The sequence below is a fragment of the Peromyscus eremicus genome, chromosome 4 (assembly GCF_949786415.1).
Source record: "Peromyscus eremicus chromosome 4, PerEre_H2_v1, whole genome shotgun sequence".
In the NCBI taxonomy this organism is placed as follows: domain Eukaryota; kingdom Metazoa; phylum Chordata; class Mammalia; order Rodentia; family Cricetidae; genus Peromyscus; species Peromyscus eremicus.
The window spans coordinates 4,819,484-4,836,657 of NC_081419.1; the positions used below are offsets into that span (position 1 = coordinate 4,819,484).

Sequence of the window (17,174 nt, forward strand, 5' to 3'; positions counted from 1 at the left end):
GGGAAGCTCACCCCTCCCCGCTTTGTTTTCCTTAAGGGGAATGCTGGGGACAGGCACAAAGTGTCACCCACTAGGAGATGAGAGAAATGGCATTGGCCTCCATCCCAGAACCTTTCTTTCAGCGTGGAGGGAACAGGGTGGTCCTCAAAAACCTCGGATTCTTTCCATTAGGGTGGGGACAATGAAGCAGAAGCTGGGAAGCGTTCAAGGCCGGTCTTGGCTACGTAGCAAATTTAAAGCTAATCTGGAATATATGAGACCCCGTCTAAAGAGAAGTGGACTGGAGGGGAGGGGATCCGTCCACTTTCTTAGAGTGCCCCCCACACCCACCCAATATACACCGTAAAGAGACGGATTTCCCACCCGTCACCTCTGGGGACCCTGGTTGGGGGAATTTAAAGAGACACCCCCCACGGGACTTGGCCATCCTAAACTACGTCTGGGAGTCCGAGGACCCCGTCCTGGCCCCGCCTCCCGCCGGACGGCGCAGGACGCGGGGAGGGGAGCCGGGGGCGAGGTCCGCCCCGAGAAGGGGCGTGTGGCCCGGGCCGCTGGCTAGGAGCGGCCCGCCCGTAGGGGAGGGCAGAAAGTTCGCGTCCCCAACCGACGGACTTGAGCGCCGGCGCGGCGAGCAGCGGGAGGCGGCGGCGGCCGGCAGAGGCGCGGCCGGGGCATGGACAGCACGGCCGCCGCCTTCGCCCTGGACCCGCCGGCGCCCGGCCCGGGGCCCCCGCCCGCACCCGGCGACTGCGCCCAGGCCCGCAAGAACTTCTCGGTGAGCCACCTTCTGGACCTGGAGGAGGTGGCGGCGGCCGGGCGCAGGGCTGCAGGGCCGGTGGCGGGGCCCGAGGCGCGGGAGGGAGCGGCGCGCGAGCCGTCCGGGGGCAGCAGCGGCAGCGAGGCGGCGCCGCAGGACGGTGAGTGTGCGGCGTGGGAACCGGGCCGGGGCGGTGGGACTTGGGCTGCGGGACTAGGGCTTGCTGGGATCCCTTCACTGAGAACCTCGGGCGGTGGGGCTCCCAGGCTGCGGGATCCCTGGGCTGCGGGACTCCCGGCAGGGCGGAGGAATTCAGGCTGTGGGACTCCGTTGGCTGCGGGATCTTTGACTTATGAGACTATGGCTGTGGGACCCGCGGATGCTGGGACACCCGACCCCCCCCCCCCCAACCCCAGCTGCGAGATCCCAGCTACAGAGACCCGTGGCTTACAGGATCCCTGAGCTGCAGAACCCCGGTTGTGGAACTGGGGTGTGGGACACACAGTTTGCAAGACTGTGGCTGTGGACCCCGGCTACAGGAACCCACTAGCTGCGGGATCCCTGCTGTGGGCACTGGAGAACTGGCTTGTCCACAGCGGGAGCCATAGTTCCAGAACGTACTGCTCAGTGGTGAGCTGCTGTTGTCTCCAAAGTCTCTCCTTCGGAGGAGACCAGATCCTCTTACCGTCTTGTGACTTTAGGAAAGCTGGCCGCCCTTGCATCCCATACCCACCTACCCTCAGAAGCTGGTGTTGTGGAAACTGAGGCTGTGGGAGGGCCAAGCCACTAAGTCAAACTCGGCTCAGGCCCTTCTAGCTAAGACAGGTCTTAGGGTTTGTGGGGTGGGCATGCCTGCACAACCACACCCTTCGGTTCGGGGTGGAGGAGCTCTCAGCAAAGATTAAAGGTCATCTGGAAAGGACTTTAAAAACAAACAGTCCACCCAAATAGCCCCCCCCCCAACACACACACAAAATCACACAGGATTGTAGAGTCCTCAGCTCAGCTTTTCAAAAAAGAGGGCGAAGTTGGTGGGAAATAAAGATGTAGGGATAGGCTTGGCGGAGGGGAGACTAGGGGCGAAGGATTCTAATGACACAAAAGTCCCAGTGTGGACAGTTTTGGTGAGGAGCAGGGCAGGAGGATGGCCAGAGTCAAAATCACCTCGGTGCTGGGGAGGGGTGTCTGAGGCTAGCACCTAGCTGTCCCCGAGCTCTGAGACTTTCCTGTTCTGCTGGATGTGCTGAGACACCTGACTAGATCCCCAAACAGTGTGTGACAAAAGAGGACTTGGTATCCCGCCACCTTCCCACCCACCCTAAACACTCCACTTCCTGTACTAGTCTCAGGGTCGGAGGGGTACTCAGGCAGGCTGGGAGCCTCTGCCTGCAGACAAGAGGGCGTCCTCAGAAGCCAGAGAGGGCAGTGGCACTGTCTGAAACCAAGGCTGTGAGTATGTGTGTCCTGGGACATCCACAGAACATCTGATAACATCCACTGCTGCATCCCCGGGCGGGCAGTCATGCATGCTCCTCACCCCGGGGAGGCCCCTGCCCTCCATGCTGGTGACCACTTCCCACCGTTTGCAGGGGCCTGGCTGCCCTCCTGCCTCGGGTGTTGGGTGATGGATGATGAGGGAGCTGACAGCCGAGGGAGTCAGCTTTAGATCCTTGATGGCAAAATGGAGGGGAAGGGGCCAGTTCCGGCCAGAGGTAAAGTGAGGTGTGATGTGCTCAGTGTTCTCTGGTTTCACCTTGGTGACTGAGGCTGTGGGGCAGGACAGAGGGGAAAATAAAATCAAGGTGATAGGGAAGAAGGAAGGGATTGGCAGAGGAAGATGAAAGAGAGAACACTGGCATTCTGATGGAGGAGGGTGGAGGTGCCGGCCCTGGTAGGGGACAGACAGTACAAGGTCTGATTTCTTCGTCATGTAGCCTACAACAGAGGCTAATCTCCAAAAAGTATTTACATTACAATTCATAACTGTAGCAAATTTACAGTTATGAAGTAGCAACAAAAATAATTTTATGGTTGGGGGTCACCACACCATGAGAAACTGTATTAAGGGGTCTCAGTGTTAGGAAGGTTGAGAACCACTGGCCTACAAGGTTCCCAAATGGATGTTTTCCCCCTGGAGAACCCCAGATTGCAAGTGTCAGCTAGGGTGTGAGTGCCCAGATGGTGCCATTGGCAGCTGGGTGGGTAGTGGGTGTCCCCTGTAGCCTCAGGATCTGGCACTCAGCATCCTGGAAATCTGTGAGAATTGCCAGGCTTTTCTTGGGGTGCAGCTTCTTGAACACTGGGGTTTCTGAGGACACAAGATGTGCTGCATGTGGAGTCAGGTGGGAGACCCAAGGCCAGGCTCACGAAATCACTCAGCCCTGCTCCTTGCCTTGGAAACTACATCCAGCTTTTGCTTCTGGGAGTGCAGTGGTCCACTGGTACCATGCCAAGCTTCCCTCTGGGTTGGAATCTAGAGACAGAAGGCAGAGGAAGGAGGCTGGGGTGACTTCCTGTTTGTCCCTTTGGTTAATTGTCCCCTCCCACAGCCATGGATTGGTCTCACAGTCCCAAGACCTCCAAAGATCGGGAAGAAGGGACCTGTCCTTTCCACATCCTGAGCCCAGCCCGAATTGCTGGAACCGGTGGAAAGAGGGTACCAGTTGGGGGAGGAGCTTAGAGTCCCAGTGTGCACAAGGCCCTGGTTCCATCCCGAACACAGGAAGGAAGGGAGGGAGGAACGGAGGAAGGGAAGCAGACAGACCTTGGGGTACCAGAGTCACCCCCAGGGCAGCACATGTGGGCCATAGGCTGTGCTGTTAACTCTCCAATCCTGGGCCCTTGGCACCTCCAGGGCACAGATACTCTTGAAAGCCAATCTTCCTGTGGCTTCTGCAGAGTGGAGATGCCCCCAATAGAAAAATACAGGTTGTTGGGGAACAAATGAGTGAGAACCCCTGGTTTCATCCTACCAATTAAAAAACCAAGCCAAATGAACCAACCAAACAACAAACTAAAATCCTTTTTTTTTTTTTTTTTTTTTTTTTTTTAAAAAAGCCACCGGTAGATCCAGCCCATGTCTGCCAATGATGTTGCAAGCCCTTGCTCCCCCCAGAACTGGCTTCACAGGCTGCGGCTTTGCTAGTGACTCAGAACAAACCAGGGTCTCGAGTTCCTCCTGAATCAAATGCTGAGCTATGCCAAGCACGTTAGGAAAATAAACCCTCGTTCTCTGCCTTTGCGATGGCATACAACAAAAGAAACCACATTAATAACCTCGAGTTTCTTGAAAGCATTCCCTCCTGCGGGCAAGGCGGAAACCAGGCCATGGACACGCTGAGAAAATAAACATGGTCCCAGGAGCTAGGCAGAGAGGCCTGAGTCAGGGCAGGCTGGGCCCTGCTCAGGGCTGGTACCTGTTTGGAGAAGCATAGGATGCTGGGTTGCCAGGGAGACTAAGTGGACCTCAAGAGGACCGTGTGTGTAGATTTTGGGTGATGGGACACCTGGAATCTGACGAGCTCTGGGGGAGCTGGGGCCCTTGTAAGCTGAGTGGTAACTGGTAATTGAGGTGAGTCTAGGTTGGGGTGCGGGACCTCTTTGCTAAACAAGGCCAGAGGGCCAACTGGAAGTCCTGAGGAGTCGTTGTGTTTCAGAGATTGGTAGACTTCCAATCTATCAGGTTTCATGATTAGTATTTTAAAAAGTCTGTGTGTGTGTGTGTGTGTATACACACGCACGTGCATGGGTGCAGACATGCATATAGCACCAGAGGACAACCTTAGGTTTGGGACAGTCTTGTTTGGGACAATTGGTGCTGTGCATGCCAGGCTCACTGACCTCCCAGCTTCCAGGTACTCCCCTGCCTCCATTGGACTTACAGACGTGTGCCACCACACTCAGTTTTACATGAGTTCCCACTGACCCCTGTCCCCAGCTCTCACGTTTAACTTCCTAAGAAATCATAATGGTGTTTTCCACAACAGAATCTGACCAGCCTCTTCATACTGGAAAACCGGCCTTAAGATAGGGGCAGGGCTGGAGGCTGAAGGCTTGTTCTCCTGCTGTCTCTCCCTCTGCCATCCTTCCATTTCCTGAAGGACGGGGACACTCCCCTGTGCTCAGTACGTGCTGGATGGGGATGACTACACCTCAGTCCAGCCCCTGGCCTTCGCTGCTCTCACTGTGAGTGAGTGACTCTGGACAAGTCACCAATTTTTGGGTCCCCACCTGTGGGGTCACCAACATGTGGGTGATGCACACAGGCTGAGCAGGGTGGCTGGGGCAGCGATCAGTCCCTTCAGGTACAGCACCTACTGAGTACCCTCCCACCAGACTCAGGGTGTTCTCCCTCCTCCTCCATCTAGGGGCTCCTAGGGGTGTGCTGGAAGCCCTGCTGGAGCCTCAGTCTGAGCTGATCACATACACCCTTGAGGTCTAGGTAGAACCCTGATCTGCAAAGTGGTAATTTATTTATTGTTGTTGTGTGTGTGTGTGTGTCTGGTTTCTTTCTTTCTTTCTTTCTTTTTTTTTTTTTTGGTTTTTGGTTTTTGGAGACAGGGTCTCTGTAGCTTTGGAGCCTGGACTAGCTCTGTAGACCAGCTCTGTAGACCAGCCTGGCCTCGAACTCACAAGATCCACCTGCCTCTGCCTCCCGAGTGCTGGGACTACAGGCATGCCGGCAATTTTTTCTTATTCCTGCATGTGTCCCTGCAGGCCAGAAGAGGGCACCAGATCTCATTACAGGTGGTTGTGAGCCATGTGGGTGCAGGGAATTGAACTCAGGACCTCTGGAAGAGCAGTCAGTGCTCTTAACCGCTGAGCCATCTCTCCAGCCCCGGTTGTCAGGTTTCTCAACAAGCACTTGAACCCACTGAGCCGTCTTGCCAGCCTGTCATCTGTAGAATGGGAACAAGGGGTGTTCCTTATGGGAGTGGGACGAGTCCTAAGCCGGTGTGTGACACATGGCAGGTGTTCAATACAGAGTTTCCAGACAGCTCCTTGAGGGATTTACAGGGATTATGGTTTTCATAATATGAAGGTCCAGAGATGTGGAACACCCTGCCCAAGGTCTCACAGCTGGGACAGGATGCCAGGTTGGCACTGGGACTCCCAAGTCTAGGCCTCTTGCTCCAGCACAGCCCAGTATGTGGGTGGGAGAAGCTAGGAGCAAGAGCTCCCTGGATGCTGGGGAGACTGACTGTGGGGCTTGGGAGCAGAAGGGGTGAGGAGGTGGGGGACTGGAGGATTGACGAGGAGGAGGGTTTTGGGTAGGACCCTGTGTGCATGATGGAGTTTCTGAGCACTTGGATAGAAAGGATGGATGTCAGCCAGGCGGTGGCACACGCCTTTAATCCCAGCACTCCGGAGGCAGAGGCAGGTGGGTCTCTGTGAGTTCATGGCCAGCCTGGAAAGAAAGGAAGAATGAATGTCTGCTGGCTTGTCCTGAGCAGGGGTGTGATGTTAGGAGAACCAGGCAGAAATCTGCGTGGCCGCCATTCCAAAGAACTGGGGCTGACCCTGGGTGGAGGCAGTCTTGAGGTTAAGGGAAGCTGGTGTATTCCCAAAAACGTCCTAGGGAAGGGATACTGGGGTGCTGGGGTTGTAACTTAGTGAGTAGAGCACCTGTTTAGCATGCATAAAGCCCAACATAAAATCCCCGTCACCACATAGAACCGAGTGGGGTGCACACCTGTAATCCTAGCAGGAGGAAAAGGAGGCAGGAGGATCAGCAGTTCAAGGTCACTCTTAGCTGCATAGTGAATTCAAGGTCAGCCTGGGCTATACGAGACCCAGCATCCAAAAGGGGGCAGATTCCGGTTGCTACCTCTTTGGGGGGTTGAGAGGGAGGCAAGCAGGAGTGTGTGGAGAGGAGGCTGAAGACGGTGTGAGGCGTGTAGAGAGTGGCTAGGACCTCACAGGCACCTCAGTCAAGTGCTGGGTGTGGGCGGGGGCCTCACCTGCCTTGTCTTTCCTCTAGCCCTGTGACCGGGTCCTTTGATTATCCCCATTTTATAAAGAGGAAAACTGAGGCTCCCAGAAGACCATCTATGTAACAGCGTTGGTCACATTAGTCCTACCTGGGATTCCAACCTGGGTGTGTCTGTCCCAAAGCCCTTGCTCTGTCCCGAATCACCTTGCAGCCTTGGAAATGCTGAGAAGACAGGACCAAGGCTGCCCCACACCCACTGACGGGGCCGTGAGGCAGTCGGGAGGGAGAGAGACTGAACACATCCAGCCTTGTGACAGGGGCATGGGAGAGTGGCAGCCGCCCAGCTTTGGGGGAGTTTAGGGATGAGAAAGCGGGGAGCCCGCTGTCTCTTCCCTTCCCAACACCCATCTCCAGACATAGACCCAAGACAGCTGTCGAGGGTTTCTGTGCAGGGGTGTGACAGGAGCCCCGCCCCCAGCTCCCCATTCCCATCCGTCTACCCAATCCATCCAGTCTTCGGCCTGCCCACAGATCCAGTCCTTCAGCCTCAGGCTCTTCGGACCTGCTCTGCCCAGCCCTCAGGAGCTGGCATAGAGCAGATGGAGTGTGTTTGCCAAGAAGAGACTGACTCCCAGCAGCTGTCCTAAAGTACCATCTTTCCATCCGGGGATGAGCCTTTCACTTACAGTAGAGAAAGTTCCCCAGCTAACAAAAAAATCGCTAACTGCCTCTCCGTTTTTCTCTTTTGTAGTTTGGGGGTGAGAACGTTGTCACCTGCTAACATTTGGGGACCACATGGTGGGCTGGCTGTCCTGGACTCACAGTCACAGAGTGGCACACAGAACCCACCTGGTGTGTGCATGTGAGGCTCCAGCTGGCCCAAATAATCCCACCAGGCTTTTTGGATGAGGCTGGCTCAGGCCCCCAGAGAGTGGCAGAGCTACCTGACTACATGGGCTTAAGTGCCCTTATGAGGTGCTGAGTAGGAGAGGGCTGTAATCCTGCCTGTTCAGAGAGAACTTGGAAGTGGGCATATCTCCATATGCTCTTAATGTGGCCAGGGCCACAGACTGGGCACCACCAGCACCCACTGATCATCAGAGAAGGGCCAGGCTTGTCAAGTTAGAGGCCACGGCCTCCATGGCTTACTGGTCTACCAAGCACAGCAGAGAAACCCCTGGGCCATGACCACGGCTTGCTTCTCTCGTCTCCCCTGAGATCTGGAAACACCGATGTCCTGCTTGCCCGAGCTTGGGTTCCTACCACATCTGTTTGTTCCCTGACTGACTCTCGGGAGGGGCGGGGGTGGCGATGACAGGACGTCATCCACATGGGGCCCTCCACGGGTAATGATATTTTTTATTGTCCCCTAAAAATGAAGCACGCTCTGGAAGAGATTAGCTTGGGGCTTTCTTTAGGAAGGATTCTGCTTGCCTGTGTGTGGGACGGACAGCCAGGCCATCTTTAGTCTTTGGTGGTGGGGTAGTGGGAGGGTCTAGGAAAGGGGGGCCTGAAAGGCTGCGAGGTGGCAGGGGCTGAGCTGAAGCCTAGGAGGCAGTCTTCAAGGAAGAGCCTGGTGGATGACAGCAGAGGAGCAGCAGGATCAGGGACCGGGTGGTCTGGAAGCTTCCACAGAGGGACACTGCTCCCTCCGACCCCAGGGCAGAGCAAACCCCTCAGTAGCTCAAGATGTGGCAGGTGAGAGCATGTCATCTCCATGACATCGCTGCCCAAGAAGATGTAAGAGGGGCCTCTGACAGGGTCAGAAAATCAGTGTTTCCCGGTCTGAGCCTGGGCTCTGCGCCCTGTGTGTGGAAGAAGCTGGCTGGACCATCTGTCTCTGGCTATATTTGATGAGCTTCCAGGACTTACCTGGGAAGCTGGATAAGTGTGTTTACAGACTCTGGGGAACCGGAGTCCCCAGGCTCCTGCATGTGAAGGTCCCCTCTCTGCAAGATTTTGTGTTTATTTTAGTTTGATTCAGTTTTTTAGGGCCACAGTCTCATGTAGCCCAGGCTGGACTAGAAGTCATTATATAACCAGGGATGACGTTGAATGCTTACACATGTTTCTGCATCTACCACCCAACTCTGGGGTTCCTGCTGTGGGTTGAACCCAGGGCTTTGCACATCTGGGCAGAGCACCTACCAATTGAGATACAGCCCCAGCCCCCAGATGAGTTTGATAGCCTGCTAATGACTGATCTTCCAGAGCCAACTGCATCTTGTCACTTCCTTTTACTGATTGAGAAAGCGCCCTCTTGGTGATGGAGCAGTTGCGAAGGGTGCCGTGAAAACACGAAGCTGAAGGATCTGGAAGGGTGACTGCAGGAAAGACAGGCCCCAAGGTCTAGACGGGATAGCTGCTTTCATCTACCCACTGGGTTTGCATTGCCCAAGCACCTGCCCTGTACCAGCCTAAGGCATCCTGAGAGGCTGAGATAAAGCTTGTGATGGGGCTGAGTCCTAGACAGATCCCCACCCCCAGTGTCCTGACCCCACTACCACCTCCAGGTGTGGTGGCCAGGGCCCAGCTAGGCTTAGTTAGAAGCCTCATCACTTGAGCTGGGTTCTGTCACTCTGGTCCCCGGCATCCTGAGGCCCTCTTCTCTGCTACCCTCCCTTGTCTTGCCCATCACAACCCCTGTGGCTCTCTTGAGGGAGGGGTCCCCTGGGCATGAGTAGACACAGTACCCAACGGGATAGCCACTTCTTTCCAGATTTTCTTCATCAGTCCCTCGACCCTTCCTCCCTGTCTGTCCTCCCCACTACTGTTCCCCCATGCCAGCCTCCCTTCTTGCCTTGGGCGCAGCCATTCACATGCCAGGGACGGCGTTATTAAAAATGACATTTAACCAGGGCTGGAATTACCACTCGGATGGCTGCAAACCTCGGAATCAAAGCAAAGCCGCGGGGCGGGCGCGCCTGGCAGGGGCCTTGCAGCCTCCCCGCCCGCCGCCAGAGCTCTGCGAAGGCTTCCCACATAAAACCCCGCAGACCAGCGAGGTCTTGAAAGCTAGTGCACCTCCTTTCATTAGACTAACAAATAACACGTAACAGAAAACATCTGTTCACAGCAGCCCTAATGTTCTCAAGATGGGCGCTTGGGTGGTTGGTCTAGCCAGTGAGCACCCAGTGTGCAGGGTACAGGTTAGGGCGCCCCGGGCTGGCCTCGTCCCGCACCCGTGGGACCAAGCTGCTCCTTTCCTTTGTATCTTTCAGGCTTAGCCATTCGCCCTCTGTTCTCACAGATAAGGATTTGTAATCTGAGGGTCTGTATACAAGGAGGTGGTGTCACTGGGTGGCAGGCACCGAAAGCCTGACATTTAGGAGTGATATAGGTTCAAAGCACTGGCAATCGGAGATCCTGTTTTGAGTCCTGGCCAGGCCCTGGGCCAGCAGGGAGATATTGCTGCATTGCCCAGAGGGCTTCCTGCTGCCCCTCCATACACACAGGGTCAGTCTTCGGAGCTAGAGGGAGAGTGAGTCTCCTGCCCTTCAAAAAGCTCCCTGCAAAAGCTCCCTCCACCACCAACTCTGGTCCTCAGAAGCCAGAGAGGTCCATTGCTGCACACATTATTGAATACTGGGGGCCAGGGGGCCACGTCCCCTCCAGAATCGTAAGTCTGAGTCCCACAGCTCAAATGTGGAGAAGGAAGGCCCGTTCCCACACCAAGGGGGAGAGCTCAGAGGAACCTGCCAGCACTAGCTACGTACTGGCACCTTGCTTCACCTCCCTTCATGACCAAGCCACACAAAGGATGCTCTGCCATCCCGAGACACAGTGATTCCAGACTGTGTCTGCCCTCTCCTGTAAGCTAGGTAGGGGCTGGAGGGATAGCTCAGCGGTTAAGAGCACTGGCTGCTCTTCCAGAGGTCCTGAGTTCAATTCCCAGCAACCACATGGTGGCTCACAACTGTCCATAATAGGATCTGATGCCCTCTTCCGGTGTGCAGGTATACATGCAGAGCATTCATACATAAACTATAAATAAATAAAATAAAAAAGAAAGCTAGGTGACGTTCATTTATTCATTCTGTACACAGGCACCTTGTTGGTATACACCGGTGACCTGGCCATATTTTGCCCTTGAGGGCTTGGAGCCCAGCGGGGGGACAGTGTGGCCTTCCACATTCTACCCATGGCTGGTTTGTCCTGGCAGCCCGAGGTGAGGTGGAGCTTTGTCCCCACCTCACAGCTCAGGGAGCCAGAGTGACTTCTGCATCGTTCCCTAGGGACTGCAGAGACCATGCCACTGCATGGCTGCAGATGGCCAGGTGGCTACGACAGACATCCTCTCTGGATGCTGCCCGGGCCGTCACGGTTGGATTTCTCTCTGCCCCCTTCCCACCAAGAATCTGCTTTCAGGAGACTCACTGGGCCCCCGGCTGGGCCTGGCGGGGGCTGGGGTCCTGCAGTGCTGGAGGAAGGGGGTAGTGAGTTTCCTGAGACAGTCTGTTTTAATTGGGGGGCCAGCGTCTCCCGCAGAGCTGGTTTCCTGGGCACCACAGCCCAGGCAGGAGAGTGTCAGAACTCTAAGTGGGAAATTACGGGAGACAAGAAGTAGAAACTGCTACTCTGGTTTCATTGGGAATGGAAAAAAGAAAAAGCCCGGATCTCATAGCCGCTGAAAGCAGGTTCGTTGTTTAAACAGAGCTGTTGCTGGGGGGGGGGGGGGTCTAGAAGGGTCTAGTTTCTGTGTCGGGGCACTGGAAGTGAGGGCAGTGTCCTGTAACTGTTCCTTGCCTGTCTTGTGTGTCTCGCTCATGCCAAGCCCAGGCTGGGTCCTGCGGTGAAGGAGCTGCCTGGCTTCCACCAGTAGGGACACTTTAGGGAGGTCTCTGGAGGAGGTAGATCTCAGAAGGGACCTAGAGCTGGAGTGAGGTAAGACGAGAGGGGTCGGGAGGGTGCTGGGGGAGGGAAGAGAGATGCAGAGGCTTCAGGTTGGGGAGGGTGCCTGACTGTCCCAGAAGCAGGACTGAGAGGCAGGAGATGTCCCAAGAATGTTGGCCATTGTGCCGGGCGGTGGTGGCGCACGCCTTTAATCCCAGCACTCGGGAGGCAGAGCCAGGCGGATCTCTGTGAGTTCAAGGCCAGCCTGGTCTACAGAGTGAGTTCCAGGAAACGTGCTACGTACGGGGAAAAAAAAAAAAAAAGAGCTGCCATTGTTAGAGCCATGCCTGGTGGTGCCAGCCTGTAGTGGAAGCTACTCTAGAGGCTGAGGCAGGAGGATTTCGAGTTCAAGGTTTGTGTAGGCCACCTTATGAGACCTCGTGTCAAAATAAAAACGAAGAAAAAGGGTTGGGAATGTAGCTCAGTGGTAGAGCCCTTCCCAGCATAATGGAGGCCGAGGACGAGTTCCACCTTTGGTGCTGCGAGAGAGAAGAGAGAAAAGATTTTCCACTTTTGATGTATGTGCATTGGGGACACTCCCCCCCCCCCATGGGATCTCACAATTAACAAAGGTCTGATGTGGAAACAGCTGCTGTGTCTCAGTTGCCCTGAGTCTTCTGGGAGGAGCTGCTCACAAACCGTGCCCAGTCCCGGCCCCTGCTCTGAGATCCAAGTTCCTTGTCTGTGTGGCTCCCCCACATTAGGGACACTCAGAGGCGCCAGGAGACCTTCTGTTGCCTGCCTCACACCAGCAGGTGTCAGGTGTCAGAAACACACCGGCTTATGCTCTAGTTCCCTCTCTCTGAGAAGGAGCAGACATGATGTGTGGGTGGGTGGGTCTGAACAAGGAGCGATCTGCCTGGTGGCTTTGCTGATACCTAACTTCCCAGTCCAGGGCTCCCAATCCACAGGACACATTCCCTGAATCCCTGACTAGCTTGCCCTGTGACCCGGGGGTCCCCTCAGAAGGGACAGCACCCTTGTACCACAACCCCTTGCTTGGCTGTGGCTGGCCCTGCTCGATGCTCCCATGCAGACAGAGGCATGGTGCTTTATTCTCCGTGGCATCCATGTAACCATAGCTAATTTCATGACAAATGGCGTCCCTAAAATACAACACAACTATTTTTATAATGTGGTGTTTGAGGTTAAAAATTCAAATTAGAGATTAATTGCTGTTTCCAGATCTGTGGATAAGATGTGTGTCCTCGGAGCTGCATCAGCCCTACATTACATCTAGAACACGCGTGCACGTATGCTCATGCACATGTCCCACTAGGCCAGGCCTGGGCCCGCACACTTGGGTGATGTGCTATTTGCAATCATTCCAGCTCTGACCCTCTCTCCCGCTTCCTTCTTTGCCCAGGACTCAAGGGTCCAAGTGGTGGCCAGAGCAGGCTCCCCTTTCCAGAGACAGAGCAGCTCCAGAGTTTAGGGAGCAGATGACAGAGGGAAATAAATACACAGAGTAGGGGGCCTCAAAGAGGGCAGGGAAGCGGCCAGGTGAACCCCCTTTGCCCAGCTCTTGGCTTGCCCGGCTGCCTCCTTCCCGCAACCTCCAAATCAGAGCCAGATGTCTGTCTAAGTGAGGTCTGAGGCAGGATGGATGGGCGAGGTGGGAACTCTGCCAGGCGGGGAGGCGTGCCAGACCAGCCCCATTCCCAAGAGGATGGGTGTGGGAAGGGTGCTCCTTCAGCACACGGGGATCAGCTCAGAGTCCCCCCACAAGACTGCTGGGCTCTGGAGAGCTCAGTGGTTGCTCTCCGGCTACCTGAAGTGATCCTTCCTCCACTGTCTCCATTTCTGAAGATGGATGTGATGTGGCTTTGGGGGGGGGGGGGTCAGAGAGCAGTAACTCCCTGAGGGGTTGTTGATTCAATGATTGTTCTCTGTCTAAGCCCCCAGAAGAGGAGGTCCAGGGAAGCCAGGGAACCAGGCTTCTTGGGGCAAGAGACTTCCCTCTGAGCCTCAGTGGGTAGGTGAGGTGTGGCAACACCTGCCCCAGGGTGGGGGCTGTGGTGAAGGAAGCTCTTGCCCCATAGCTTGCTTCTGTACCTGCCATTACTATTATTACTTCCGTTACTATTATTGGCAGCTCCTGCATTAGACAGAAAGACTGTTTGAGCACATGGACACACCCTTGGCAGCTGCTAGTCCCAAGGGACCCTCATCTTCCCAGCACAGGGATGAGGGAGTGTCCCAACCCAAACTAACTCCATATTAAGGCAAAAACTGTCCCTCTGCCTCCAGCCCACCCTGGGGCGGGGCAGGGAGAGTAGGGTCTGTTCAGCTGGTCTTTTGCAGGCAGGTTGAGGGCCAAGATGGAGTGGGTGGAGCGGGAAGTGACTCCGCCCATGCAGGAGTGCTTTGTTTCCAGGGGACAGCTACAGGGTCACCAGACCCGCCCTCAGCCTCTGGCACAGCAGACAGACGAAAGTCTGGGGGAGAGCTGGGTCACAGACAGCCTGGGGGAGGGGCTCCATCTTAGGGTTCCCTGCTCCAGGTGCAGACGTCAGGCCACTAGCCCTACCTCCCCTCCAATAGCTCCTATGACATAGGAGAGCCACTGTGAGATCTCTGGGTCTTGGTCAGCATGGAGTCTCAGGCTTTGGGACAGTAATTGACAGTCTCTGTCTTAGGGACCCCTGCTGCCAGGACAGACTACAAAGATCCATATCCCCTGTAGCTACCAGAGGGACCCACCAACTGGCATGTGGCAAGGACAGGGCTGGGTGCCCAGGAGAAATCATTCCAAAAGTGGGTCCATCTGGCATGATTCTGCACAGATTTGGGGTACAGAGGATGTTCTAGAGGTGGAGGCACACTGTCCTCACTCAGCCAGGGTGGGGACAAGGGCCTTGGTATGTTGTAGCTCAGGCAGTATGGGGGTGTCATCTACAGCTGATAGGAATCTGCCTCCGGGACTGAGGCTGTCAGTTGGCAGGGTGCTTGTGGAGCATGCAGGAGGCCCTGGGCTCCACCCTAGCTCTGCATAAACCAACTGTGGTAGCACACATCTGTAAAACCAGCACTCAGGAGGTGGAGGCAGGAGAACCAGATGTTCAAGGTTGCACATAGGTGTGCATGACCCGTCTCTATAGGAAAGGGCAGAGCCAGAGAGGCTTATGATGGAAGTCTGGGCCCAGCTGTGCCTGACACCACCCCGTCTACACTTCCCAGTTACAGGCTCTGGTTTTGTCTAAGCTAGTCGGCTCAGTCCTCCCCAACTCTCTTTCCCTTGCCGGCTGCAAACCTGCGATACAGCTGAGGATGGATCAGAGAGAAGAGGAAGGAGGCACCAGCTGCCAATGCTAGGAGACTCAGCTCACTTTGGAGCTGTGCTAGGTCTACCCTAGGGGACTGTGGCATTGGGCACTCCGTTCTCACAGTGCCATGGCAGGGCCTCATCCAGAGCCTCAGAACCCAAGTGGCATCCAGCAGCCTCTTCCCTACATGGTGCCAGTCCCCTCCTGTCTGGAAAGATTCTAACATTGATTGTTGGTGAAGGGAGTCTGGGGTTTTTTACAGAAAGAGGAGCTGGACACAGCTTAGGGGCCAGGCCCTTAGAAGGCAATTTATGCAAGTAAGCTCCACCTCTCATAGAGTTTGATTGGGGACAGCCTCCAACATGTCCTCACCCTCCTCCTTCCAAGGGCTGAAGGGGGCAGTGGATACCAGAGCTGCACATAGTCTAACCCACACAGCCTAGCCTTCTAGGTGGGTGAAGGGCACAGACAGCCCAGTGCAGGGCATTAGATGGTGGGAATTTGACACGGTGGAGGCTTCCATAGACTTTGGCTCAAGTTCACCTTCATGACATCAGCTTGGAGTTGGCAGTGGTAGGAGGATTGAGGCTCCAGAAATTTAGCAATCCTTCTAACTTAGTGTCCCTGCTCCTGGGAGCCAGGTGAGAGACTGTGGCTTTTCGTATTTGTGGTGGTTTGAAAGAAAATGGCCCCCAAAGGGAGTGGCACTGTTAAGAGGTGTGGCCTTGTTGGAGGAAGTGTGTCACTGTGGGGGTGGGCTTTGAGGTCTCTTTTGCTGAGTTTCCCTCAGTGTGACTGTCAGTTGACTTCCTGTTGCCTGCAAGCTCTGGCACCCTCAGCTTCCGCACTACATCTGCCTGCACGCTGCCACGCTCCCTGCCACGCTCCCTGCCACGCTCCCTGCCACTGCACGCTGCCACGCTCACTGCCACGCTCGCTGCCACGCTCCCTCTCATGACGATAATGGATCGAACCTGTGGAACTGTAAGCGAGCCACAAAGTTAAATGTTGTCCTTTATAAGAGTTGCTGTGATCATGGTGTCTCTTCAGCAATAAAAACCCTAACTAAGACAGTATTTTTTTTTAATTTCCCTTTGATATGCTGGGGATGAACCCCATGGCCTGGTGCATGCTGGGTAAGTGCTCTACCACTGAATGACAGACAGCGCTCCTCTTTTTATCCCCTTTTAGATGGATTTCTTTTTTCTTTTCCCTTTGGAGACAGAGTCTCTCATGTAGCCCAGGCTGGCTTTAAACTCCTGCCCCTCCTGCTTCTACCTCCCACATGCTGGGATTACTGGCCTGACCACCAAGCCTTCCAAGCAGATTTTTTTTCTTTTCTTTCTTTTTTTTTTTTTTTTGAGCTGAGGATCGAACCCAGGGCCTTGAGCTTGCTAGGCAAGCGCTCTACCACTGAGCTAACTCCCCAACCCTTTCCTTTGTTTTTCTAGAGCAGTTTTAGACTGACAGCAAAGCTGAGCAGAAGGGAGCCATTTCCCACACCCCTCCAGCCCCTCAGCCCCGCCTTGGCACACCCTGCCAGGGTGGGACATCCTTCACAGGCACACACCACCACCAGGTGTCTACACTCGTCATGTGGGGGTGTTCTTTGGGTTGGACAGATGAGTGATGAGGGCTTGCCGTTCTGCATCTCTGCCCTGAAAGCCCTCTGTGCTCAGGCTCCTCCCTCCCCTCCTCTCTTCCCAGGGAACCACTGTCCCGTTGGGCTGCACAGTTTTGCATTATTTTGCGGTAGAAAATAATGGACGGGCGTTTTCAAATTGGCTTCCTTCTCCTCCTAATGCACTTAAGGCTCTTCCTCGATGTCATTACCATCCTCCTCCTCTTCAAAAGATTTACTTATTTATTTATGTATATGTGTGTTTGCTTTGCAAGAGCCCCTGGCGGCCGGGGTGTTGGATCTCCTGAAGCGGGAGTTTCGTGCCCTTGTGAGTTGCCAGACACGGTTGCTGGGAACTGAATTCAGGTCCCCTCTGCAGGAGTGATGAGGGCTCTGAACTGCTGAACCACCTTTCCAGCCCTGCCATCTTTCTTGAGACAGGTCTATGTAACCCCGGAAGACCTCAAACTTGTGGTGATCCCCCTGCCTCTACCTCCTGCATGCTACGATTACAAGCGTTCACCACCATGACTGGCTTTTGAATTTTAAAATATGATTATTATTGTGGGTATGTGTGCCCCATCAGGAGTATGGAGGCCAGAGGACAACTCTGTAGAACTGATTACTGTCTCCTTTCACCTTTGTGTGGGTTCCAGGGATCAAATCCAGGCCCTTAGGCTGATAACCTACTGAGCCATCTCACCA

General features: G+C 55.0%; 1 protein-coding gene across 1 annotated transcript in view; it reads left to right on the forward strand.

Annotated features, from left to right (window-relative positions):
- Nucleotides 1-673: 673 nt before the first annotated feature.
- The window catches only part of Prrx2 (paired related homeobox 2), a 40,081-nt gene continuing 23,580 nt past the window's right edge, over nt 674-17,174 (forward strand). The window contains exon 1 of the mRNA XM_059259023.1: nt 674-917. Within this exon, the coding sequence (XP_059115006.1) occupies nt 674-917 (244 nt within the window). The remainder of the gene's footprint in view (nt 918-17,174) is intronic.